Below are 25,877 nucleotides of genomic sequence, written 5' to 3' on the forward strand. Positions count from 1 at the left end.
ATGATGTTTTAGTGTGGTGTTGGGATTTGGGATTGGGATTTGGGGGCCTCAAGGTAAAGTCTCGGTGTTCTCCAGTTCTGCCGACCCGAAACCTTTGGTGTGAAAAACCAGAAATATAAGAGCACAGAGAATTGGAGAGGAAAGGCTTGGAAAGCTTTCTCCAGAGAGATAATGTGGATTTCTGTTATTTTGATTCCGAAGATGGCTTAATTTTAGATTACGACCTTTATTTTTCACCCAGGACACACTAAGTAGCTTGGAGGTGGAACCGGGTAGCTAGTCGGCAGGTGACAGTGATATTAGCTGTTACCAGCATGTCTATTAAAAAAAAGTTATTTTTGATTAGAACATTGAACACATAGTGCTAATTTTGAGTGAAGTTGCCTTTCTAACTATAAAGGTGTTGAATGTTACATTTAACTCTGTTAAAGGTGTCTACTAGTTTGTGGCCTTATTCTGAGCAGGGGACCGCATCAGGAGGGAGACGTGTTCATACCTGTATACAGCAGGTTGAACCATAGGAAGTTGCCGAAATGAGCCGTATATATGTGGAATCTCCCCTTGGAGCCATGGGTGCAGCTACTCTGTCAGAGCTCTGATTTCATCTCTTCGAAGTCAGAGTCCTTCAGGGGTTTGATTTGCTGGTTTGAGGCGCCCTCTCTTATCTGCCATCACTGTGTAACACTGCTTAGGGCTAGTGTCTCAAATAGCTTTGTTTGCAAAGCTTCTTTGTCACGGGCAGCCGAAGATTTAGGAACTCAAACAGGTAGTCCCACCACCAGTGGTGGTCAAGAGGGCAGGGACCCCAGCCCTGTGAAAACTGACACTTTCCATTCTCTTCTCGTTCTCAAGTAATTTCCGGTTCCTGTGAGGGTCTCTGGGTGCAGTTCTGCAGTGATTTCTCATATACTTACCTGAAAGTGTTCTTTCTGATTAGGCTTTTATTATAGACACCAGAGCAATTTTACTTCTATCTATGACAATTGTGGACTCTTAAAGTGATCGTTCTGGTTGAGTCGGTGTTTTTTTTTTTCAGGTCCCCCTGGTTTTTGTTCTTGGGTTTTTGTTTTGGTGGTTTGTTTTGTTTTGTTTTGTTTTGTTTTTTGGCTATTCTGTTAACTCTTTTGGTTCAATGTTGCCTTTCCAATCAAACATTCTGTAGTAGATAGCTTATTCCCTCCTTAGCAAGTGAAAATCTAGTATCTTTGTATTTTCTAAGAAGAAATCCACTAATGATATTTTTGAGCAGCTGAGATAAATCGTAAATGGATCTAGAGTCACCTCAGAGTATATGGGAATTTGTAAGAGAACACATAAATCCACGCTAATGGGGCAGTTCGCTTTGTACAGAGGGTCTAAGGTGTAAGATAAGGTTTTAAATTCTTTGTTCTGGATAATGTTCACTGTTGACATGGAAGCAACTTCTCATGTCTTAGCAGCACCTAGGATGGTGCCAGAGAGGTAGCAATACTCTGTTTTTTTTCAAGATGCCAGAGATTGAAAAGTAAGATGTAGAGAATGTTTAATCATGAATCACTTTAGAGGGTAGGCAACAAAGAAATGATTGGGCAATTGAGTGGTTTGCTTCCCATCATGTTTTACCAGAAAATGACTAATGTTTTACTTTGAGCAACAATGTTTGGATCACAAATTCACTTATAATACAATCCCTTTATTACAACGAATTTCTAAATAAAAACAAAGAATGTTCTTGATGTCAACTGCTTGTGGTACAGAGGGTTAAGTTCTTAAGAACAGAAATAGTCCGTGAACCTTCTTGATGAGCATTCATGAGATCGTTTAGTACCACCAACTCTTAGGAGTTCAGTCTTTGCTGACTAGCAACGGTGAACAGATGTAAATTTAAAAGTTCATGAGGAAGAGCTCAGGCATCTTATCTTTTTTTTTTTTTTTTTTGTAAGTTTCTTGGTCCACCTCCTGTTTCCTTCCTCTGGCTCTGGAACCCCAATAGCAGCAGAGAGCTGAGACCCCGCCCCTTGTCCTTGAACCTTTACGTATGGTCCCAGAGCAATCCAGTAGGAACACTCAGGTTGGTTCCAGAGCTTCCACCAGGAGAGCAGCGGAGTTGAGTCCGCCTTTGCTCATCCCCTAAAGAAGCCCAGCCATTACCCCCGTACCCTTCTCCAACCTAACCTTCACTCTCTGTTGTTGTCAGTGGCGGCACCTGACTTGCTGGACCCTAAATCTGCCGCTCAGAACTCCAAACCGAGGCTCTCGTTTTCCACGAAACCCACAGTGCTTGCTTCCCGGGTGGAGAGTGACACGACCATTAATGTTATGAAATGGAAGACGGTCTCCACGATTTTCCTGGTGGTTGTCCTCTATCTGATCATCGGAGCCACCGTGTTCAAAGCATTGGAGCAGCCTCATGAGATTTCACAGAGGACCACCATTGTGATCCAGAAGCAGACATTCATTTCCCAGCACTCCTGTGTCAATTCGACCGAGCTGGACGAACTCATCCAGGTAATAACGGCACAGAGGAGTTGTTACCCTGCTTCCTCTCCGGGGGAAAAATGTAGCAGTAAGAGGAGGCTACCGGTAGCACAGTGGCGCACCCGCGGGGGGCCCTGTTCCACTTTCGCTTCGGCATTGACTTCCTTCTGGCTTAGCCGTCCCCTTTCTGCACGTCTTCCCTCTTGTCTTACTTCTTCTCTGTCTTCTGCTTCGCCTTAATTGCTCCCTCCTGTTCCTTCTTATCTCCTGCGGCTCCTTCTGTCCCACTGTCTCCCTGATTTCTCTTCCTTTGCCCTGTCAGAACTGCCAGTGGACACCCGGGGGACGTGGGGCCGCCTTGGCGAGGGCCCTCGTGGTTAGATTATCATTGCCGACTGACAAGCATCGCTGTGGCAAAGGAGTGGAAAACCCAAGGCAGAAGAGTGCTTTAATCACGCCCCGGGCCGTCATAAGATACAAACGATGAGCTTGTGGCATGACCTTCTTGAGACGGGTGTCCCTCATGGGTAACAAACTGTAGCTCACCTCTTTAACCCAGCCGAAGTATCACTCTGATAACTGCCTTTTCAGGTGCCCAGAGAGAAATGATTGATCCTTGCCTCTCTAAACCCCAGCTGAAAGCAATTTACTATTACACAGAAAAATAGAGTTTTTGCATCTTAAAAAATAATTTACGCGTGCTCTATAATGGCGGGACAGCGTCTTTATGGAAAAATATTTTGTTTTAAAAGTTCATCGCAGAATGATTTAAAAGTTTCAGTTAGGCTCCTTGGAAATGGCTGTATTGTTGTCGTAGATTCCTTCTGTTGTAGATTGTAAAACAATTCATTGGTCAAACCAAGAATCGGGAAGGAAGAGAGCCCCAGACTGTTCTTTCAAGGAGAGATCTGACTGGTTGTTGCAAACATTTTAAATGTACAGATATTCATTTTCTTATAGAACCTACTTTGCTTAACTGGTGTAAGTCAAATTGGACTCGAAATGATCTGAATCATGTTTTTCCTCATCTTATATTTGGTTTTACATCATTTGAATGAGTTGGAATTGTAGATTGAAGGAAGAAACTCTTACTGGTTTTAATCCAGTTTCCTATTCGAAGGCCTTTTCGCTCTTACTTCCCTTTTGCCATGGATCCCCAAATGCTACCTCTGCCCTTCGTGCCCCTGTCTGTTTGTAGAAAGCACATACAAGTTCCTATTCAAGTCTCTTGAAAGCTATCAAAGGTACTGTCCTCTAACTCATATTTAGCTCCTACTGTATTCAGACACTTTTGCATCTCACCTATTTGATTTACACTTTGGAAAGGCTCTTCAGACACTTGCATACTGAATCCTGTACTGTTTTTAGATGATGGCAATATTTTCGGTATTGACAGTGGACCTGCCAACTAATAGCACTGTCCCAGCTACCCCATTACCTGCTCCTACATGAGATCACTTTCTCTTCACTCTGTCTTTGTGCCACAGAATTCTAAAAGGTACTCAGATAATCTTAAAGATGGGGCCCTGGGTGGCTCAGTTAGTTAAGCCTCCAACTTTGCCTCAGGTTGTGATCTTACAGCTTATGGGTTCAAGCCCTGCATTGGGCTCTGTGCTGACAGCTCAGAGCCTGGAGCCTGCTTTGGATTCTGTGTCTCCCTCTCTCTCTGCCCCTCCCCCACTTTCTCTCTCTCTCCATCTCTCTCTCAAAAGGAAATAAACATTAAAAAGAAAAAAAGAATTCCCATTTCCCTAGGATTTTAAAAGAAGAGCTCTAAATTATCTTGGAAGTAGCATGGGGTAAAACCCTAAACGTTGGGATCAGATAGGATGTGTTTTAAACTCCAATTGAGCACTTTTCTAGAGGTGTCATCCTGAATGAGTAATTTTCCTCTCTAAGCCTAAAATGATCCATCTGGAATGAGGGAAGTCTAGCTATCAAACAGGGTTGCTGTGAACAGTGAAGAGAGAATCCCTGTGCAGCATTCAGGATATCGCAAAGCGTTAGGTTTGTTTGCTGTTCTTAGTTGCGCAGCCCCACCCCTCCCCTCCCCCCACTGTCCCTTTATGGGGTTGAAGCGTCTGATTCAGATAGTTGCGTTCTTATCATCTGAAGTGGCGTGATTGGTCTTGAGCTGGGAAAAGAAATGCCTGGAATTTCAGGACAATGCTGAAGGAAACCCTGTATGGATTTGAAATTGGTCCCACTGTTCAATATTGCCTAGATCTATTCATACCTGTGAGGATAACTTGAAGGGCATGGCAGGTGGGGACAATCTGGAGGTGGAGACTGGTCATTTTTGCTATATTGTTTTTGGAAGGGATACAGACAGAGCTCAACAATGACCTAATCTTTTTCTTTCCGCCCCACACAGGAATCTATTTTAGCTTTATTAATATTCACGGCTGATGAGAATTTTTGCCTCTTAAAAATCTCAAGTATTTTATGCTTATTCAGAAGTTGCCTGTTGTTTATTGCCATATCACGCATCTTTATAACCCCATAGATGTAATAAATTATTTTATTCTCTTTGAATAAAGTGTCTTCTGGTAAAAGAGATGTTTATAATGGCATGGTTTCAGAGATCGAGATCGGTGTTTAAATAGGGAGAAAGGCAAATAAGCCAGTGATCTTTCTTTTTTTTTTTTTAATTTTTAATGTTTATTTTTAAGAGAGAGAGACAGAGCAAGAGCCGGGGAGAGGCAGAGAGAGAGAGGGAGACAGAATTCAAAGCAGGTTCAAGGCTCTGAGCTGTCAGCACAGAACCCAACGTGGGGCTCGAACTCACAGATTGCAAGATCACGACCTGAGCCGAAGTCGGATGCTTAACCCATTGAGCCACCCAGGTGCCCCACCAGTAATCTTATATTAGAATTACATCTCATTCATACGATCCTCGTAAGTGTCCATGGGTCTTTCCCACATCTATTTTCCCATTTAATCATCCCTTAAAACCTCACAAGTAGGTATGTTAGACAGTGCTGTCACAGCATGAAGGACAAGGAGGCTAACACACAGCAGTCCCAGTGACTTACTCCAGACACCATTATTAGGATGAGTGTTCAGGTCCTCGGGATCTTGATCTGCTGTTATTCCCAGGAGTCTCTGCTCTCTCGGCGTTTTTCAGTGCTGAGAGGGGGATCAACTGGAGAAGTTAGAAGTTCAGTCCTCATATTAGTAGAGAAGGAATTCTGGATTTCTTTTATGAAAAGAGTGAGGAAGGAGGAGGACATGGGTAGTCAGACTGTAAGGCCAATGTCAGGTACAGTTAAACTAATTTGGCCCCAAGCCCCAGATTATTAATTACACCTCCGCCTGGGCTATGGTAACTTCATACCAGGCTGTGCTTGCGTGAGAGGGTGGGTTAGGGGAGGGAGAGGAAAGAAAACGGAGAATTAAGGCTCACAAGAGCACCTGCTTCTTCTGCTACCTAGTCCCAGCATGCGCATCCCCTCTGAGTGCCATCTTGACATCAGCCCGCCAAGGCAAGATTGAAGAGGGGGCAGAGATATCAAGACAGAAGCATCGTTGCTGGGCTGAAGTGCTTTGACCACTTTGATTTGCAACATCCGTTACATTTAAGTTAGTGTCAGTACGGAAAAACACAAGCAAACACTCTGAAGTTTTAAAAGCCACGAATACCATTAACGATAACCAACATTTAATGAGCACTGACTGTGTGCCAGGCACTGTGCTAACCTTTTCTGTGTATTGTCTCATTTAACTCTTAAACAGCCATATGAGCTAAGTGACTTATTATCTGTATTTAACTTAGGTGCACATTGAGGCAGAGGGAGCTTAATTTTCCAAGAGTACAAAGTGGTGGAGTGCACTGTTATTTAAACCTAAGTGGACGGACTCCAGAGCTTACGCTCTAAGGTCCTGTATTTACTACCTCTAAAAAAATTAACAAACGTTAAGTTTGCTCTAAAGCTTCCTGTCATTCTATGTATCAGAGTGTAATGGATATCGAATTACAGTTCTCCGCACCTAGCGATGTATATTATATAACCTATCTCTCTCTCCATATAAAAACGGAGCGTATATAACCCGGATTTTAATATTCTTTTTGGAGAGCACTTCCTGGTTTTCTCCTGCTTGAATGTGGCAAACCAGTAGAGGCATGGTTACAGTAGATACACCTTGGCCTCAACCTAGTTATTTAAGTGTTTGCTGAATCAATTCTGGGATTAAAAAGACAGGGTAAATCTCTGATCTCTACACTGATAATAAAAATACTTCATGGGAGATTTGACTTATTTTCTCACGTGAGCCACACACCTGCTGCAAGGTAGGGAGGGAGGGTATTCTGCCTATTTTGGGGTGAAGAAACTGATACATTTGCATGAGGTCATATGGCAGCCTCAGGCCTAGATCTCTTGAAGCCCTCCTGCTGAGGGGATTATATTCTCTTTGCACTATTCCTTTCTTAGTTTGGTTTTTACTCCTATCATTCAGTAGCGTTTTTTGAGCATGTGTTGACCTTCGTGCTAGGTATGGGGCAAGTAAAATGATGGAAAAAAACATAGTTTCTCTTAAGGTGCTCCCTCCAAAGACAAGTGGAGGAGACCACTATAAACACAGCTACAGTAGAAGTGCTTAGAGTTTGGAGCTAGACAACTGAGGAAGAAATTAACCACTTAGTGAGAGTTGGGAAGACACAGAGAAGAGGTAGAAGGGAAACTGGATGTTAAGTGCTGAATCAGAGGATTCTAGGGGAAGACAAGGGGGTCAGCAAATGTTCTAGGCAGAAGGGGCATGATTTGCTCCAGTAACTGAATGATCTAGATTGAGGGGCAGGGGCTTCAGCAAGTCTAACAAGGTACAACAGGGCCTACTGTACCGTACCAGGGGGGTGGACTTCATCCTGAGCCTGTTCACCACCTGGGGTGGATGTGCCATTGGGACACTTGGTTATGTTCCTAGAATGCCAGTGAACTTTAAAAACAAAACCAAAAACGTTGTTTTATATCAATTATATAATCATTCATTCAAGACCACGTCATTGAATTCCTGCTATGTGTGTTGTCCTAGGTACAGAAGTACAGTGGAGAGTAAGACAGGTGAAAGCTCTTGGCCTTGGTGAGGTTACATTCTGCTGAGGGAAGAGGATGTGTTAGATAGTATTAAGTCTCAGGAGAAAAAATAAAGCAGTGAAAAAGGTTAGGAAACGTTGGGTGGTATTGGTGATTCATTTTACATAAGGTCACTGGGGAAGCTTCACTAATATGGTGACTTCTAAGTAGAGGGAGTGAGGGAACCAGCCAGGTTTGGGGAATCACACTCCGGCAGAGGGATCAGCAGTAGAGATGCCCTTCCTGACTCGAGAGTGTCCCTGGCAGGTACAGGAACAGCAAGGATGCTAGGAGGGAGTGGTAGGAGATGACATCAGACAGGTAGCGAGGGCCAAGCCCTGTAGGGCCTTGTAAGTTATTATATGGAGTTGGCTTTTTGGCGCACATGAGTGTCCTGCTCTGGCTTGTTTCCCCAGGATCACTCTGCCTGCTGAGTTGAGAAGAGATTGCTGGAGGCCGTGGACAGAAACAGAAGGAGCTGTTATTTGGCTGTTGTAATAACCCTTGTGATAGATGAGGGGGGAGCTTGAATTGAACCAACGTGGTAGGAGGGGGCCATGAGATATGGTCAGATCCTGGAGACACTTGAAGAGAGCCAATGGATTTTGCCAGTGGAGAAGACTTACAGTGCAAGGGTGAGGAGTCAAAGAAAACACCAAAAGTTTTGTCCTACGGATCTAAAAGAATACAGTTCCCAATTTGCAGACGTGAGAAAAAGTGCAGGAGGAGCTGGTTAGGGGATGATGTCAGGCGTTTAGGGTTGGACATTGCACTGAGCGTGTCAGTTCGACAGGGTTGGGTTATTGAAAAGATTCTCAGGACCCACATAATAGGACTTCTAGATCTCCAAGGCAGGAAAGTGATGAAATGTAACAACAGCAAGGATGGGCACCGTAGGCCAAGGTTGTATCACAGCCAAGGCCTCCCTCTGCCAGGCCAGGACATACTTCGGTCAAGAGCCACCAGTATGTGCATGGAATACCTTGGAACCAGGTCTTGGCTGATCATATCCCTGCTGTTCACAAAAGCGTTTTCTTGGTGGGTAGCCGGCCTCAGTGGCAGAACTTTTCAAGAGTCTCACCAAGGTGCAAATCATCCGTCACGCCGTTACCAACAAATAATGCCGACAAGCTGGTCCTAACCCCCAGAAGCTACTCAAGCCAAGGTTGGAAAGCAACACTCTTGGTCAGCATGTCTCACACGCTGGGGACAGTTCTGTGCAGGTACTTCAGCAAAACAGCTTAGACAGATTCCAGGCCAGCACAGCCATGTTAAATTTGAGGTGCCTCTGAGGAGATCCAAGAGTGGATGCTGAGTGGGAAATGGGATGTGTAGGAAAAATGATGCTGGAAATGTGGGTTTGGAGTTCAGGGGAGGGGTCAGGCTGAAGGCTCATATTCGGAAGTCATCATTTTACAGAAGGCTTTTCAAGTCAAGCCATTGGATGAAATCACCTGGGGAATGAGTACAGTTTGAGCCAAGCAGAGCTCCTGGTATGACCCTAGGAGCACTTCAACAGGTAGAGAGTCCTCTAAGGAATAAAATCCAAAATTCAGGTCCATTATTGATTTACAACCTAACATTTCAGGAACACAGCTCTCATTTGAGGAAACTGTGTCACCCTGTGCCCCCAAACCCCTTGGGGTTTTATTTTTCCTTGTCTTTAGGGAACCCTTTAAAGAAAACATTTAAGAAATCTCTCAGAGGCACCTGGGTGGCTCACTTGGGTAAGCATCCAACTTCAGCTCAGATCATGATCTCATAGTTCATGAGTTTGAGTCCTGCATCTGACCGTGCAGAGTTTGCTTGGGATTCTCTGGCTCTCTCTGCCTCTCCCCCACTTGTGCTCGCTCTCTCTCTCTCTCTCTCTCTCTCTCTCTCAAAATGAATAAATAAACTTAAAAAAAAAAGAAGAAGGATGTCTCTCAGCATGGGAGCTTTTGAAGGTGTTTAAATGGGGAAGTCTGTGTTGGAGGTTATGACTTTCTTAAAGGCAAATGGGATGGTTTGGCATATTAAAAGCGGAGTTTAGAGCTGACTGGATATGGTAGTGAGTGATGCTACATGATTCTATACATGATAGTTTGGTGGCTGTCATTCCAGTTTGTATAAGCATCCGGCTTGTTAAATATTGGGCTTCAGTTTTGGAAAGCAAACAGTCACCTTTTATCATTTTATCTATGGACACAATAACTTGTCCAGAAAGCTCCTAAAAGGGCTTTCTTATCAGTGCCTTTACCCTTCTTGTTCTCTGGATTAATCTCTGGAAAAAGCACTGCAGATAGTCTAATGTGTCAACTTCTTGTATATGTCATAATGTTGTAGTTTGGATTATTTTAGCAGATTATCCAGGAGGCCCTTAAACGACTGGGCTTTGGTGGAGAAGATTACTCAGGAATGCAGTCTTGAGAATTACAAGAGGGAATGATGCATCAAGGGAGATACAGGGGTCTTAAAGAAAACTTTGTCAATTTCCAGTTTCCCTTGGACTTGCCCATGTACTACTGTCAGTGAACAAACTCCTGTTTGCCGCCCCTTCCTGCCCATGGGTTCATGCTCTCTGACATTCACACAGTAACAATCGTGTCTCATACAAAATCCAGGTAATACAAGAAGGTGCAAAGGAAAAAGTAAACATCTAAAATTCCTCCACCGAGAGGTGGCCAAGACCCACACGTATTTCCACACAGAATTTCACATGCATGGGATCGGGTACGCAGGCCATTTTACGGCTCCATTTTTTGCGCACCCTTGTGTAGGGGATGCTTCGGGAATATTTCACGTCTTGGCTTTAGATATCGTTTAAATCCCCACATACCTTAGGTAATATCATTATCAGTAAGAGCATGAGGTGATATATATTTTTTATCTCTTTCAGCTGTTTCTCTGCTTTTCATTTTTATGAATATTTGAATATCCCAGCTGGATCCAACAGTAAACAGTAGTTCAACTAGCTCACTATCTCTACTCTTAACTGTGCTACTGATGGATGTTGGCAAAGAGTGCCATGGTTCCTTCCACAAAACCAGCTTTAAAAGGGATGGCTTTTAAAAGGGATGACGCTCAGGCGTCATGACGTTAGGAAAAATCTGGCATGGATCTTATATTCAGAAACTTAATTATCTACACTGTTTGAATTTCATTGCGTTTCAGCGTGTACCTTCTCTTGGTATGTGTCTTGCATTCTACTCAATAAAGTTTTACTTTTCACGTGATCTTTCATAACATTACATCCTTTATCAAGTTTTAGGCCATTTATTTGCCTGATGAACTTTGTGGACTAAGTCATGTGGTTCCCTTCTAAAGATAGCGACATTATCTTTCTCATTTTTATCCCCTACCACGTTTAGAATTCGTTCTCAGGCAGCTCCCCTGCTTTGAAAATCTGTGATGATGTGTGTCTTAGGTCTCTGCCTTTCGAATAGTTTTGTTTTGTAATCTCTTCCTTAACACTTAGAGTGGCCCCTTGATTATTTTACTTATCTTTTTTTTTTTTTAACTGCTTTCTGCTCAGTTCAGACTTTGATAAGTGTCGATTTGAGCTGTGGGCAATGTTCCAAAGAGGACGAGTCATACTTTAGCGCCAAGAGTGGTCTCTGCTTTAATTCTTTCTTTCTTTTTTTTTTTTAATGTTTATTTATTTTTGAGAGAGAGAGAGAGAGAGAGAGAGAGAGAGAGCATGAGCGGGGGAGGGGCAGAGAGAGAAGGAGGCACAGAATCTGAAACAGGCTCCAGGCTCTGAGCTGTCAGCACAGAGCCCAACGCGGGGCTCGAACTCACAAACCGTGAGATCAGGACTTGAGCTAAGGTCGAAGGCTTAACTGACTGAGCCACCCAGGCGCCCCTGCTTTCTCTCTTTTTCTTTTCTTCCCCCCTGTTTTATTTCTATTACCTCTCTGTTACTTTTCTAGTTTTTTCTCTGTTGGCATTGTTGAATGATGTCCTCAGGCAAAGAATCCCAGTGACTCTGGAGGCTTCTTCTAGATTATTGAAAACGCTGTTTGAAAAGGGGAGCCTGGTTTATTTTCTCCCAAATCCATTAGTTTTCACTTAACAAGGTTGAATGAATCTCAAGCCTCATTTGTATGCCTTTTTTTACCCAGGCTTGTGAGGTTTTAAAAATTTAATTGAACATTGAACACTTCACAGTCTTCAAGATCACGGTGGTATTCCTATACTTTGAGTTTCCTTTTTAGTGTTAAATTAAAACATCACATAACAGATACATAGATTTACATTTATGCCTTCAAATACATATTTATTGTATCTACATTTTTAAAAACTGTTAAAACCTTTTTTAAAGATCTGTAACGAAACATTTTTATAAGGGTTGATTTCGATAAGTCTTTAGTAAATAATCTTTTTAGGGCTACTTACATTTTGTGAACTGATTTTTCTTATACTCTTATGTGCCCCCTGACAATAGCTGTTTGATTGGTGAAATGTACTTTCTCTATGTAGAATGGCTATATTTCCCCCCTATGATTAGTTATCTTGCGTATATGTTCAGAAGTATACTTTACTGCTTTCACTCATTTTGCTTTTCATTTTTCTCAGAAAACTCCAGTTTATTTAGAATTTCTTGTTATATGTATGTAGGAGAGCTCTAATTAGTGTGTCCTCAGTCTATAATAACGTTGAGTGAAAATGCCAATATTTGCAGACTGGTAAGTTAAAAAGTATGTATTCCTTGGAGGGGTATCTAAGGAATCAAAATTTCCCAGATGCTTGTGAAGTATAATGTGTTCTCTGGTGATGAAGCAGTAAAGGGAGCTTTGAGAAATAAGCAAAGCAGTGAATGTCAGGACTGTGGAAAAGGAGAAGAATGTCAATAGGCACCATCAGACGATCACATGGCTTACATTGATGCACATTTCAGGGAAAAGAGCCTCTAATCCTTCAATTTTCTATTTTTAGGATCCCAGCATAGTTTCTTGACTCTTGTAAAGTTCCTTTTCTGCAGTTGTGCTTCTGTTTTTACTTTGCTAAAACTCACTTAGAGGAATACAGGGATTCACCAGAAACTCAGAATTGCTAAAACAGGTGGTGTTCCTTTTGGGCAAATGAAAAAGTCCCCTTTCCTGTCACTGTTATTCGGGTCCTCTACAGGTCGGTTAGGGAACATTTGATCCAAGTGACAAATACAATGGAATGAACTCCTCTCTCCTTGCATGTGATGTGCTTTCAACATCTGGGTGATGCTAATGGTACCAGGGAAGTGGATTCTGAAATTTATGGAGGAAGAGGCACTGGTTTGTGTCCATTTAGAAATTTTGATGTCAACCCCAAGAGCAGAGATATGTCACGTCTCCTCTAGATTGGAAAGGGAGTTCTTAGGGAGACTTTGTGTTAACCCAAGAGTCACCATACTGTGGATCTGTGGTGCTGTGTGTGTTCCCAACAGGATAACAGTGTGGTCAGGATTCACTAACAGCTTTCCAAGCAGGGCAAACCTACGTGGAATAGGATGGAGAAGCAGAGTTATTACAAGCATTTAGAGTTCTTATATTTTATTTTTCATGGGGAATACAGGGAAGGTCTTAGTTTCCTTAAAATGGCCATGGAAATGCTTACAAACTGTGATCTTTAATGGACAGCGTATTTTCATACAGCAACACCTCAGATGATCGGGACCTCGGTGTTTCTTCAGCAAAGCTAGTGAATGTGGCAGAAATGTTTTTAGTCTTGACTTTAAAGCATGCCTTGGTGGTCATGCTTCTTTTAGGTAAAATAAAATTCACAGTGTTAATTGCCTAACAGTCCATAAGAGAATTGAAATACTACTGGGTGGGTTCCAACATTCCTGTTGCACTAGCGGTTGGTAATGGTTTCTCAGCACATTTGATTTACTCTTGCTTCTCAGACAGTGAGGTAGGCTGCTGCTGTTTTCCATTTGTCCTGGTCCATGCACCGCTCACTGAACGCAAGACAGAAGTGGAGATGATTATTCCCAGCTGTCACAAAATAAAATTTTGTAAGACAAAGTTCCGTTTAATCATGGTCAAAATAGCTTATCATTCATACAAGAAAAAAAAATTGATTGGCAACATAGTTTTCTGAATCTGATTTTTTTTTTTTTTTTTTTTGGACATTTGGCCACACACTGAACATCCTGAGTTCTTTTTCTGAATCCTCATTCAGAAATATTTCTGTATTCATGTACCATGTTCAGATAGCATATTAGTGTTTACAGAGACCTGAGGTAAGACAGTTGGTGGGAAAGTCTGTTCCTCTAAAGGAAGAAGTAATTAAAATGCATTCATTCATTTATTCGTTAAACATGTAATAAGTTTTGAAAGGCGTTGTTCTAAGCAGGGGGCATAATCCACACGGATTATGATTGTGTGGACTGACAAGAGTCCTGCTTTCTTGGAGCTGCTGTGCTAGTGAACAAAGAAACACCTCAACAAGATAATTTCAGAAAATACAGATGTCCTGAAGACTGAACAATGGCTTAATGCCACAGAATGATGGGGGCCGTGCTCCTCTACAAGAGCTGTGTTCAGACACGCTTTCTCTTGGACAGGTGACATTCACGATGAAACCTGAATGAGAGAGGGTCAGTCCTGTGAAGATCTTGGGGGGCAGGGAAGCGTTTCAGGAAGAGAAGGCAGCAAGTGCAAAGGCGAGAGCATTCTTGGTGTGTTCTGGGGCCCGTGCAAACACCAGTGGGGTTGGGCCATCATTCGTGTTGTGAGGGAAGCAAGCCAACACCTTGTAGGCCTTGATAAGTGCTCTTGGTTTTACGGGCAGTGGGAGATCAACAAATGGAAAATTTTAGAAGGAAACAGAGTATGTCATAATGATCCTAGGTGAATACTCTGGTGACCTGGTAAGGGGAAGAAATCAAATAAAAACAGAACGATTGGTTGGAGAAATTTTAATGAAAGTTCATTTTGGAAAGAATTTTAAAGACGGAGGCTGAGAGGGGACAGACAGGGTTTGGGCCAGAAGACTGTCCTCTCTTCTCGCCTTTCAGGAAGAGATGCTCAAGGGTGGTGATCCAGGTAATGTGTGTACTTCTGGAGAAGATAAAGAGAGAGGGGAGGTGGCTGGTTGAGGGTTCTGAAGCTGATACCACATATTCAATTCAGTGTGTCTAAGAAGGAGATGATTTTAATGAGCAGAGATAATTGCTAGATGATTTATTTTATTTTATTTTATTTATTTTATTTTAATTGTCTTTAAATAAATTCTACTTTTAGGATAAAAGATTGTTGTTTATTTTACTATCTTTTTAAAATTATTTTCTATTTAAACCCTTCCACAACCCTACTGTTATATCTGGACATGTTACAGCTAATATGCTAATGTAAATGATTGGATAATTGCTTTGTCCTTAATAAATATAGATTTTCTTCTTCTTCTTTTTTAAATCTGGTTAACAAGTTCCAAAGCTTCACAATGTTTTTTATTTCTGGAAGATGTTTTATCAGATGATGACATTTGGCTCTTGAGTTGAGCTGGCCTGCAAATCTATTTCATGAGGCTAGTTTTAAATACTTCGGCTTAATTAAAATTGTCAATAATCTTATTTTATAATAACAATATCATTCTTGAGGCATATTTTTCTTGGATGCTGTACTATGCTGTTATTCAAAAAGTATTTTTTGATAGGACAGGAGCTTCTGCTTTATTTTCCATTACTCAGCTCCTTACAACCTTATTATTTCTTGATCCACAGAGAGCTTGTGTTTATGTTTGTGTGTTTGCATTTGTGTTTTATTCCCTCTGATGCTTTCCTGATGCAGGATTAAATTGCTTCAAGTAGCCTTCTTGATAGGGACCTAAATGAGACTCCTTTCTTCTTGAGGGCAAAGAAAGAAAAAAAAAAGTTAATCTCATGTATAAACCAAACTAGGGGGCACCTAGATGGTTCAGTCAGTTGAACATCTGACTTTGGCTGAGACCATGATCTCACAGTTTGTGGGTTCGAGCCCCGTGTCAGGCTCTGTGCTGACAGCTCAGAGCCTGGAGCCTGCTTCGGATTCTGTGTCTCTCTCTGCCCCTCCCCTGCTCCTGTTCTGTCTCTCTCTGTCTCTCAAAAATGAATAAACGTTAAAAAAAAAATTTTTTTTAAACCAAACTAGCCTGGGTGTCTTAGAGTCTAAAAGAAAATACAAAGAAAAAGCAATACTGGTAACTGCATCTGAAAGGTCATAACGAGTGTCTATAGAAAGTGCCAGCAAGGGGCGCCTGGGTGGCGCAGTCGGTTAAGCGTCCGACTTCAGCCAGGTCACGATCTCGCGGTCCGTGAGTTCGAGCCCCGCGTCGGGCTCTGGGCTGATGGCTCAGAGCCTGGAGCCTGTTTCCGATTCTGTGTCTCCCTCTCTCTCTGCCCCTCCCCCGTTCATGCTCTGTCTCTCTCTGTCCCAAAAATAAATAAATGTTGAAAAAAAAAAAAATTAAAAAAAAAAAAAAAAAGAAAGTGCCAGCAAAATTTTATCATAATATACTTTGAATTATTTGCATGTAACATTTTAAGGAAGAAATTCATTGAATTTAGAACCTGTAGAACCTGAAATCTACAAGTACATATTACCTAGTCAAACCCTGTCACTTTAGAACCAAGAAAATAAACGATTCAACTATTTTCCTAAGAGTACCACTAGTTAGTGACAGAAAAAATACCGTCACTTCTAGTCCACGACTTCTGGTTCACCACTTTTCCTTTCCACCAGTGTCTCTTTTTTCCTTTTTCTTTCTTGCTCTTGTAAATATCAGCATGTTTCTAAGATGAGAGCTGCTATTCTAACATTTTTTATTTTGAAGTAAGTAATCAAGATGTTTTCTTCTTTGCCCTCCAGAGCCGCAGCCTGCATACAGGCTGTGTCCCCACAGAGATGTGACTCATTATTCCGTATTTATCATCTCAGTTTTCCTGCTACCAGTGCTTATGCTGCCTCTTTATGCTGAATGAATGAGTGAAACATCTCAGAGTTTTAGGATTGGGGGAAATCCTGAATCTCAAAGAAAATGAAAGTGAGTAGTGTCCTTATGAAGTTTCTTGCCACCAAAGTTGCCAGATGAAGTTATAACTGGATTTTTTAAAAAAAGGATTAAGCTTTTCAGCTAAAGGGTGATAAACCAAAATGCATTAGGAAAAAGAAACAAGACAACTTAGAATTTTGCTTTTTAAACTTTGATAAATGAATGAAACTTCCATGAATTCCACCCATTAAGTGAATATTGATTGAAATCTTACTATTGTGTAGCTGGCACTGTGCTAGACTATGGGTTCTTTCCCTCTCAAAATTGTATTTTATGATATGTATTTTATATCCTTAATGTCTTACTTTTGCAATCTGTTATAAATATATAGCTCTCTGTTTAACTATAGATTTATGGAATCTTTTTGAAAGACTTTGTAGTAATGCTATTTTATGGGTGTACCAGTCTTTTAAAACTATTCTCCTATGTCAAGGATTTTATCTTTTATTTTATTCTTTTATTGTGGTAAATAACACATGAGATCTACCTTGCTAACAAATGTTTAAGTGTACAATAAAATATTGTTAACTATAAGCACAATGCTCTACAGCATATTTCTGAAGCTTTTTCATCTTCCTTAACTGAAACTCTACACGCGTTGGACAGCAAATCCACATTTCCCCATCCTGCTGCCTCCCACCCCTGGAAGGTACCATTCTCCTATCTGCTTCTATGAATTTGACTACTTTAAATAACTCATGTGAGTGGAATCATTAAGTCTTTGTCCTGTTGTGACTGGTTTATTTCATGTAGCATGATGTCCTCAAAGCTTCATCCAACTTATAGCATGTAACAGGATTTCCTTCTTTTTTTAAGACTGAATAATATGCCATTGTCTGTATATTCCACATTTTCTTTACCCATTGGTCCACTGATGGACATTTCGATTCTTTTTACGTCTTAACTATTGTGAATAATTCTGTAATGAACATGGTATTGCAAATATTTCTTTGAGATTCTGTTTTCCGTGATTTTGGATAGATATTTGGAAGTGGGATGGTTGGACCAGAAGCTAGTTCTATTTTTAATTTTTGAGGAACATCCTTGCTATTTTCTATAGCAGCTGCTCATTTTAGATTCCTACCAATAGTGCCCAAGTGTTTCAATTCCTCCAAGTCATTGCTGACACTGGGTGTCTGTTTGTTTGTTTGGAGGGTTTTTTATTTGTTTTTATTTGTTTTACCTTATGAGATGTGAGGTGATATTGTAGTTTTTATTTGCATTTGCCTGACTATTAGTGATGTTGAGCAATTTTCATATACCTGTTGGACATTTTTATATCATCTTCAGATAAATGTCTAATCAAGTCCTTTGCTCGTTTCTTTTTAATCAGGTTATTTGGGGTTTTTTGCTATTGAGTTGTAGGAATTCCTTATATATTTTTTGGATATTGGCCTTTTCCCAACATATGGTTTGCAGATATTTTCCTCCCATTCAGCAGTTGACTTTTCACTCCATGGATTATTTCCTTTGCTATGCAGAAGCTTTTTAATTTGATGAAGTGCCACTTGTCTATTTTTTCTTTGTTGCTTGTGGGTTTTTTTTTTTTTATTTTGTTAATGTTTATTCATTTTTGAGAGACAGAAAGAGACAGAACACAAGCAGGTGTGGGGCAGAGGGAGAGGGAGACGCAGAATCCGAAGTAGGCTCCAGGCTCTGAGCTGTAAGCACAGAGCCCAACGTGGGGCTCAAACTCATGAACCGCAAAATCATGACCTGAGCCAAAGTAGGATGCTCAACCAACTGAGCCACCCAGGTGCCTGTGTTGCCTGTGGTTTTAGCAACATTTCCCAGAAATCATTGCCAAGACCAGTGGTATGAAGCTCTTCTACTATATTTTCTTCCAGTAGTTTTATAGTTTCAGATCTTAACACTTAAGTCCTTAATCCATTTTGAGTTGATTTTCATGTATGATGTAAGATAAAGGTCCAATTTTATTATCTTCTATGTGGATGCTCAGTTTTCCCAACACTATTTGCCGAAGAGACTGTCCTTTCCCCATTTATAGTCTTGACACTCTTGTTGAAGCTCATTTGACCATTGGGTTTATTTCTGGCCACTGTTCTGTAACATTGGTCTATACTTGTTTTGCCAGTTTCAAACTGTTTTGATTAGTGTAGCTTTGTGATATGTTTTGAAATCAGGAAGTGTGAGGCCTCCAGCTTTGTTCTTTTTCAAGATTGTTTGGGTTATGTGGAATCCTTTGTAGTCCCATATGAATTTTAGGATTTTTTTTCCTGCAAAAAAATGCTATTTAGATTTTAATGGGGATTGCATTGACTGTGTAGATATTTGGGGGTATTATGGGCATTTTAACAATATTAAGTCTTCTAATCCATGAACATAGGATATCTTTCCACTTATTTGTCTTCTTTAATTTCTTTAAGCAAATGTAATAGTTTTTATTATACAAAGCATTCACTGCCTTGTTAAATGTATTCCTAAGTATTTTATTCTCTTTGATGCTATTGTAAATGGGAAAGTTCCCTTAATCTCCTTTTGGATTGTTCACTGTTAGTATAGAAACATAGTGATTCTTATATTGATTTTGTATTCTGTAGCTTTGTTGAATTCATTTCTTAGTACTAGCAGTTTTTTTGTGGAATCTTTTGGGTTTTTTTTTACATGTAAGATCATGGAATTTGAACAGAAATACTTTGACTTCTTCCTTTCCAATTTGAATGCCTTGTATTTCTTTGTCTTGTTGTATTGCTCTCATGAGGACTTCTAGTACTTTGTTGAGTAGAAGTAGTCAGAGTGAGTTTTTTTTTTTTTTTTTTTTTTTTTTTTTTTGCCTTGTTCCTGATCTTAGAAGAAAAACTTTCAGTTTTTCATTATTGGGGATGATGTTAGGAGTGGACTTTCATATATGGCCTTTACTTTGTTGAGCTAATGTTCTTCTATTTCTAGTTTGCTGAGAATTTTTATCATAGAGGTTGTTGGCTTTTGTCAAATGTTTTTTCTCTTTCTCTTGAGACAATCATGTGATTTTTATCCTTTGTTCTGTTAATGCAGTGTATCATATTGATTAAATTTCATGTATTGAAACGTCTTTGCATCTCAGCAATAAATCCCACTCGGTCATGGTGTATGATCCTTTTAATGTGCTGTTGAATTCAATTTGCTAGTGTTTTGTCAAAGATGTTTGCATCTACATTCATCAGAGATATTGGACTGTAGTTTCTTCTTATAGTGTCTTTGTCTGGCTTTGGTATCAGAGTAATGCTGCTTCTGTAAAATGAGTTTGGAAATGTTCCCTCCTTTTCAGTTTTCCGAAAGAGTCTAAGAAGGATTGGTGTTAATTCTTTAAATGTTTAGTAGAATTCATCAGTGAATCCTCTGGCCCTGACCTTTTCTTTGTTGGGAGGTTTTGATTACTGATTCAATCTACTTACTAGTTTAGGTATGTATATATTTTGTTTTTTCATAATTTAGTATTGGCAGATTGTCTGTTTCTAGGAATTTATCTATTTCTTCTAAGTTATCCAATTAGTTGGGTATAATTTTTCATAGTAGTTTCTTATAATCCTTTATATTTCTGTGGCATTGGTTGTGATGTCCAGTCTTTTATGTCTGATTTTATTTAATTTGAGATTCCTTGTGTTTTTCTTAGTCTAGCAAGATTTGTCAATTTCTTTTATCTTAAAAAAAAAACCCTCTTATTTTTGCTATGGTTTTTCATTCTCTATTTCACTTATTTCTGCTGTAATCTTTATTAAAATTTCCTTCTTTCTGCTAATTTTTAGTTTAGTTTGTTCTTTTTCTGGTTCTTTGAGGTGTACGGTTAGGTTCTTAATATTTGAGATCTTTCTTTTTTCATGATGGTGTTTACTGCTTATAGACTTCCCTCCTAGTACTACTTTTGCTGCAACTCATATGTCTTATTATGCTCTGTTTTCATTCCATTTGTCTCAGGACATTTTCTAATTTCCCTTTTGATTCTTCTTCAGCCCATTGGTTATCCAGGAGTGTGTTGTTTAAGTTCCACATAATTATGAATTATCCAGTTTCCCTCTGGTGTTGATTTCTAGTTTCATTCCATTTTGGTCAGAAAAGATACTTGGTGTGATTTTGGTCTTCTTGAATTTGTTAAGACTTTTTTTGAACCTAACATGTAATCTGTTCTGGAAAAGATTCCGTGTGTACTTAAGAAAAACATGCATTATTATTTTGTGTGTGTGTGTATTTTTTGTTGACTGGTAGGTTCTGTGTATGTCTGTTCAGCCCATTTGGTTTATAGTGTTGCTCATGTCTTCTGTTTCATTATTGATCTTTTGTCTGGATATTCAATCCATTATTGAAAGTGGGGCATTGATATCTCTTGTTATTGTGGTGTTGCTGTCTATTTATTCTTTCAGTTCTGTCAGTGGTCGCTTGATATATTTGAGCACCCTGATGTTGGGTGCATATATATTTATATTGTTACATCTTACTAGGGAATTGGCCCTTTGATCATTATATAATACCTTCTTTGTTGTTTGTGACAGTTTTTGACTTAAAGTTTATATTGTTTTGTGTAAGTATGGCCATACATGCTGTCCCTTGGCTACCATTTGAATGGAAAATCTTTTTCTACTTTTTCATTTTCAGTCTGTATATCACCTTAAACCTAAAGTAGTTTCTTATAGACAGCATATTGTTGAATCTTTTTTTAAATCCATTCAGCCACTCTGTCTCTTTGACTATATCTTTGAACCCATCTACATTTAAGATAATTACCAATAGGAAAGAACTTACTATTAATATTTTGTTAATTGTATCCTGTTGGTCTTATAGCTTTTTTATCACTCTTTTCCTCTCTTGCTATCTTCTTTGTTTTTGATGTTTTTTGTGTAATGATTTTTTTTAACTTCTTTATCCTTTTGTTTTGAAAATTTTCTGTAGGTATTATCTTTGTGGTTTCCATTGTGTTTATATAAAACATCTTGTTGTTACAACACTCTATTTTAAGCTGATAACAACTTAACTACAATTGCATACCAAACTCTTCTTTTTTTCCCCCCACCAAAGTTTGTGTTATTGAGGTCACAAATAAGACTTTTAATTTTGTATCCATGAACATATTTTTGTAGTTATAGTTATTTTGTATACTCATGTTTTAACTTCTGTATCACAATTAAAACTGTTATGCATCACCATTACAGTTCAACGGTACTGTATATTTGTCTACCTATTTATCTTTACCAGTTACGTTCATACTTACATGTACTTTCTTGTTGCACTTTAACAGCCTTTTACTTCAACTTGAAGGATGCCTTTTAGCGTTTCTTATAAGGCAGGTTGAGGAGTCATGAACTCCATTAGCTTTCATTTATCCAGGAAAATATTTATGTTTCATTTTTGAAGGACAGTTTTACCAGGTATAGTAAACCTGGGTGGCAATTTTTTCTTTCTTTGAACCTATCATCCCATTCTTTTCTGCCCTACAGGTTTTCTGCTGAGAAATATGCTTATAGTCTTACAGGGGCACCCTTGCATACAATGAGTTACTTTTGTTTTGCTGCTTTCAAAATTGTCTCTTTGATTTTGACTTTTAACAATTTGATTGTATGTGCCTTGGGTGTGGACTTTTATAATTCATTCTATTTGGAGTCTTTCGGTCTTCTTGAACCTGGATGTTCATTTTCTTCCACAGATTTAGGAAGTTTTCAGCCATTATGTCTTCAGATAAGCTCCTTTCCTCTTTTTCTCTTCTACTTCTGGAACTTTGGGTGTATGACTTTGGGTCAGCTTGATGGTAGACCATAAATCCCTTAAACTTTCTTCTCTCTTTTTCATTGTCTTTCTTTTTGTTCCTTTGACTGGATAATTTCAAATGTCTTGCCTTGGAGTTCTCTGATTCTTCTGCTCAATTCCTCTAAGAGATTTTACAGTTGGGTTATTGTGTTCTCCAGCTCCTAAATTTCTGTTTAGTTTTCTTTTATATTTTCCATCTCTTTGTTGATATTCCCATTTTGTTCGTGCATTGCTTTCTGAACCCACTGAACATCTTTATGACGGTTATTTTGAATTCTTTGAGGTAATTCATATACCTTTGTTTCTTCAGTGTTCATTTCTGGACATCTATTTTGTTCCTTTGAATCGTGCTTTCCTATTTCTTCATATGCCTTGTAATTTTGTGTTGTGATCTACACATTTGGTAAAACAGTCACCTCTCTCAGTCTTTACAATATGACTATGTACAGGGAGAAGCTTTCTCCCTTGAGATTCTATAGGTATCTCATGTCTTTTCTGTAGATGTGTTTCTCTGAACTTGTGCATGTAAATTCCCAGTTACATGGATTTGCCAGTTTCTTTTTTTTCAAGAGCTTGTAATCTCTTGCTACCTCTGGTGTCTGTCTGAAGTACTGCAATTTTTCTTGAGCTATTACAAGCCTCCCAGGGTTTTGTTATGCTCAGTGGTCTTGCAGTTTTTAGAATAGACTGTATCCCATCAGCCAGTGCTCTGAGTTGGGCAAGACATAAACCAATCCTTTGTGTAGCCCCTTCAAAATCCAGAGTGTTGGACACATGCTCCACTTTTCCCTCTTCCCCTAAGGGAGAGGTTGCCAAGCTCTACTGGCCCATGTCTGCTAGACTATAGGTCCTCTGGAGCAGAAGCAAGCCGCCTAGCTCATAGTGTTGTCATTGTCCCCTAGGCATCTAGACGGTGCCAGGCTTCATCAGTACTCTGACATAGCAAGGCAAAAACCAATCCCTTGAGCGGTACCCCTTAATCCAGAACCCCTTAATCCAACTCTTTGCCTACTCAGGGAGAAGCTGGGGGCTAGGAGTTTTCTCACAGTTGCACCATGCTAAACTAGGGGGAGTGAGTTTTCCTCCCAGCTTTGATGTGACTGGTTTTGTGCTCATTTGGAGTTCAGGAGCCTCTTAACTGATTTCTGGATTTCTCATTAAGGGAATTGGTCTGTGCACTGTTGACCCAGTATCTCTGTTGGAGGAAGTGGATCTGGGGGCTTCCTCTTTCACCATTTTGCTGATATCATCTCTCCTCTCTTGAGGTTATGGGTTTTAAAGCCAAGAGCAACTCAAGTAAGTTTCTTACAATTATGGAAACAAAAAATAAGTAAACTAATAAGCATATAAGGTAATTTCAAACAATTCTGAGTGTTTTCAAAAAGTAATAGAGGCTACATGCTACAGAATTGCTGTCTGGGCCAATTAAATTGGCACATGAAGGAATTCATGTATTTTAGCACAACCTGAAAAACAATAAATAGTCGACTGTGAATAGACTTGTGGATACTGAGGGAAGTTATTCCAGGTAGAGAGAAGGGCAAGTACATGATCTGACTTATGACTTAAAGGCATTGCTGTGGTTACCCTGGGAGGAACAGATGTAAGTGGACAAAGTTGGAACCCGGAGGGAGGTGGTGGTGGCCTTATATGAGGACAGAAGTAGAAGCAGTGGATGTGATGAGATGGGATTAAATGGGATATTTTGAAGTTAAAGCTCATGGAATTTGATGTGAGGTGCGAGGGAAAGAAGTCAAGGATGGTGCCTTCCAAATATAGGTTTTGGGCTCTAAGAACTGAAAAACTAAAGCTGCCAATTAATGACCCAGGGAAAACTCAGGTGGAGCGGGTTTCAGGGAGGAGGTTGGGAATTCATTCTGGCATATGGTCGGTTTGAATTGCCTTTGTTGTTGTTGTTGTTGTTGTTGTTTTATTCTTTTTATTTTTTTTAATGTTTATTTATTTATTATTATTTTTTAAATATAAAATTTAATTGCCTTTTAGACACCCAGGTAGGGAAGCAGTCCAGAATGAACAACACATTTGGGAGGTGTCAACATACTGACGATATCGAGAGCCTTGAGTTGAAATGAAATCACCTAGGAGTGTTGGATGGGTGGAGAACAGAACCAGAGGCTCAAAGGTGAAGGGAATGAGACATCCTTCAGGGAGCCTGAGAAAGCTAGAGAGGGTGGTATTCTGTGGGCCAAGTGAAGACGTGCTGCCAGGTCGGAGCGATTAGCTGTGTCAAGTGTTAACTTACTCTCTTCACTGTGACGTGTAGTATACAATTAGTGCTGTATCCCATCGGTTCACAATTGTAACCACTGCGTACTTAGGAATCAGTAAGCACAAAATATACCACAAATAATTCTTGAGCAGTTAGCATTACACTAGACACAGAGGCTGTGTGTGACATAAACATTTAGGATAAGGCCTAAGGACCGTTTGGGATACATTAGACATAGGGATAAAATAAACAAAGTGCTCACCCCAACTTCAAACTGACGATTGGATTCTCTTTAAAAATTTATTTATGAATGTATTTATTGCTTGGGACTTCCCATGTGATTTCACATAAAAACAATACTATAAATGATAACTATGTCCAAAGCTAGTTGACCAAAGCCACAGTACAGCTAAACTGTATCACCAAGATGAGAGGCTGGTTTTCTAGGTTAATTATCATTTTTACTTACTTTGAACTAGTGATGTGTTTAGTCTCTCTATGCTTCAGCTTCGGTGGAAGGTAAATTATATATATATATATATATACACACACACACACACACACAAGCATAATACATATATACATATATGTGTGTATACATATATACATGTATATACATATGTGTGTATATGCACATATGTATGTATATGTATATATATGTATATATGATTCCTGTTAAGTGATATATATATATTGGTAATGGTCACAGGGTTAATTTTATGAGATGGTGAAGTACATCAGTCTTGCACTGCTGAGTCCAAATAGTTCCTTAAGGAGACAAAGCTATCTAGAGGACACCCAGTAGATGCACAGCAGATACAGCAGGTGATTAAAAATGAAAATTGAGTGACACTTAGGTGTATTCAGTCGTCTCCTGATGCCAGCACTCTGGACCTGCCAGTGACTGCATGTTATGTACTTTTCTCTCCCTCTCTCTCTCTCTCCTTCTCTCTCTCTCTCTCTCTCTGTCTCTCCCTGCCCAGTTTAAACCTATCATACTTGTTCCACCAACATAAACACATGCTTGGTTGGAAGGAGTCTGGGGGCAGGAGAAGTGATGATCTCTAAGGATGTTGGGCCAACCTGATACGCCTCCAGGCATTAGACCCCACCCCCGACTAAAGACTGCCCTAGCAATGGAATCTTTGAGGAAGGAAGACCCTCCACTGTCATGCTTATCATGTGGATTTTGAAGCATCTTCCCTTTCAAAGGTTGCTGTGCTCCGAATTGCTCTTGGGATTGGTATCCTTGTGTGAATGAAGATGAACAATACCGCATATGTGAATGACTAATGTAGAAAACATGAGGAAAGATGCCAGGCTCGTTTTCAGTGCTGATCATTGTGGTGTGTGACACTCTGAAATCAGTCTGAGAGGTGCCCGAGGGA

General features: G+C 39.9%; 1 protein-coding gene across 3 annotated transcripts in view; it reads left to right on the forward strand.

The window, feature by feature from the left end:
• KCNK2 (potassium two pore domain channel subfamily K member 2) overlaps positions 1-25,877 on the forward strand; it is a 197,287-nt gene that overhangs the window by 72,393 nt on the left and 99,017 nt on the right. For all 3 annotated transcript variants that reach the window (XM_086694816.1, XM_086694817.1, XM_025921068.2), the window contains exon 2: positions 2,177-2,487. In XM_086694816.1, coding sequence (XP_086550942.1) covers positions 2,177-2,487 — 311 coding nt within the window. The remainder of the gene's footprint in view (positions 1-2,176; positions 2,488-25,877) is intronic.

The sequence above is a fragment of the Puma concolor genome, chromosome E4 (assembly GCF_028749965.1).
Source record: "Puma concolor isolate L17-30 chromosome E4, mPumCon1.1.hap2, whole genome shotgun sequence".
Taxonomy (NCBI): domain Eukaryota; kingdom Metazoa; phylum Chordata; class Mammalia; order Carnivora; family Felidae; genus Puma; species Puma concolor.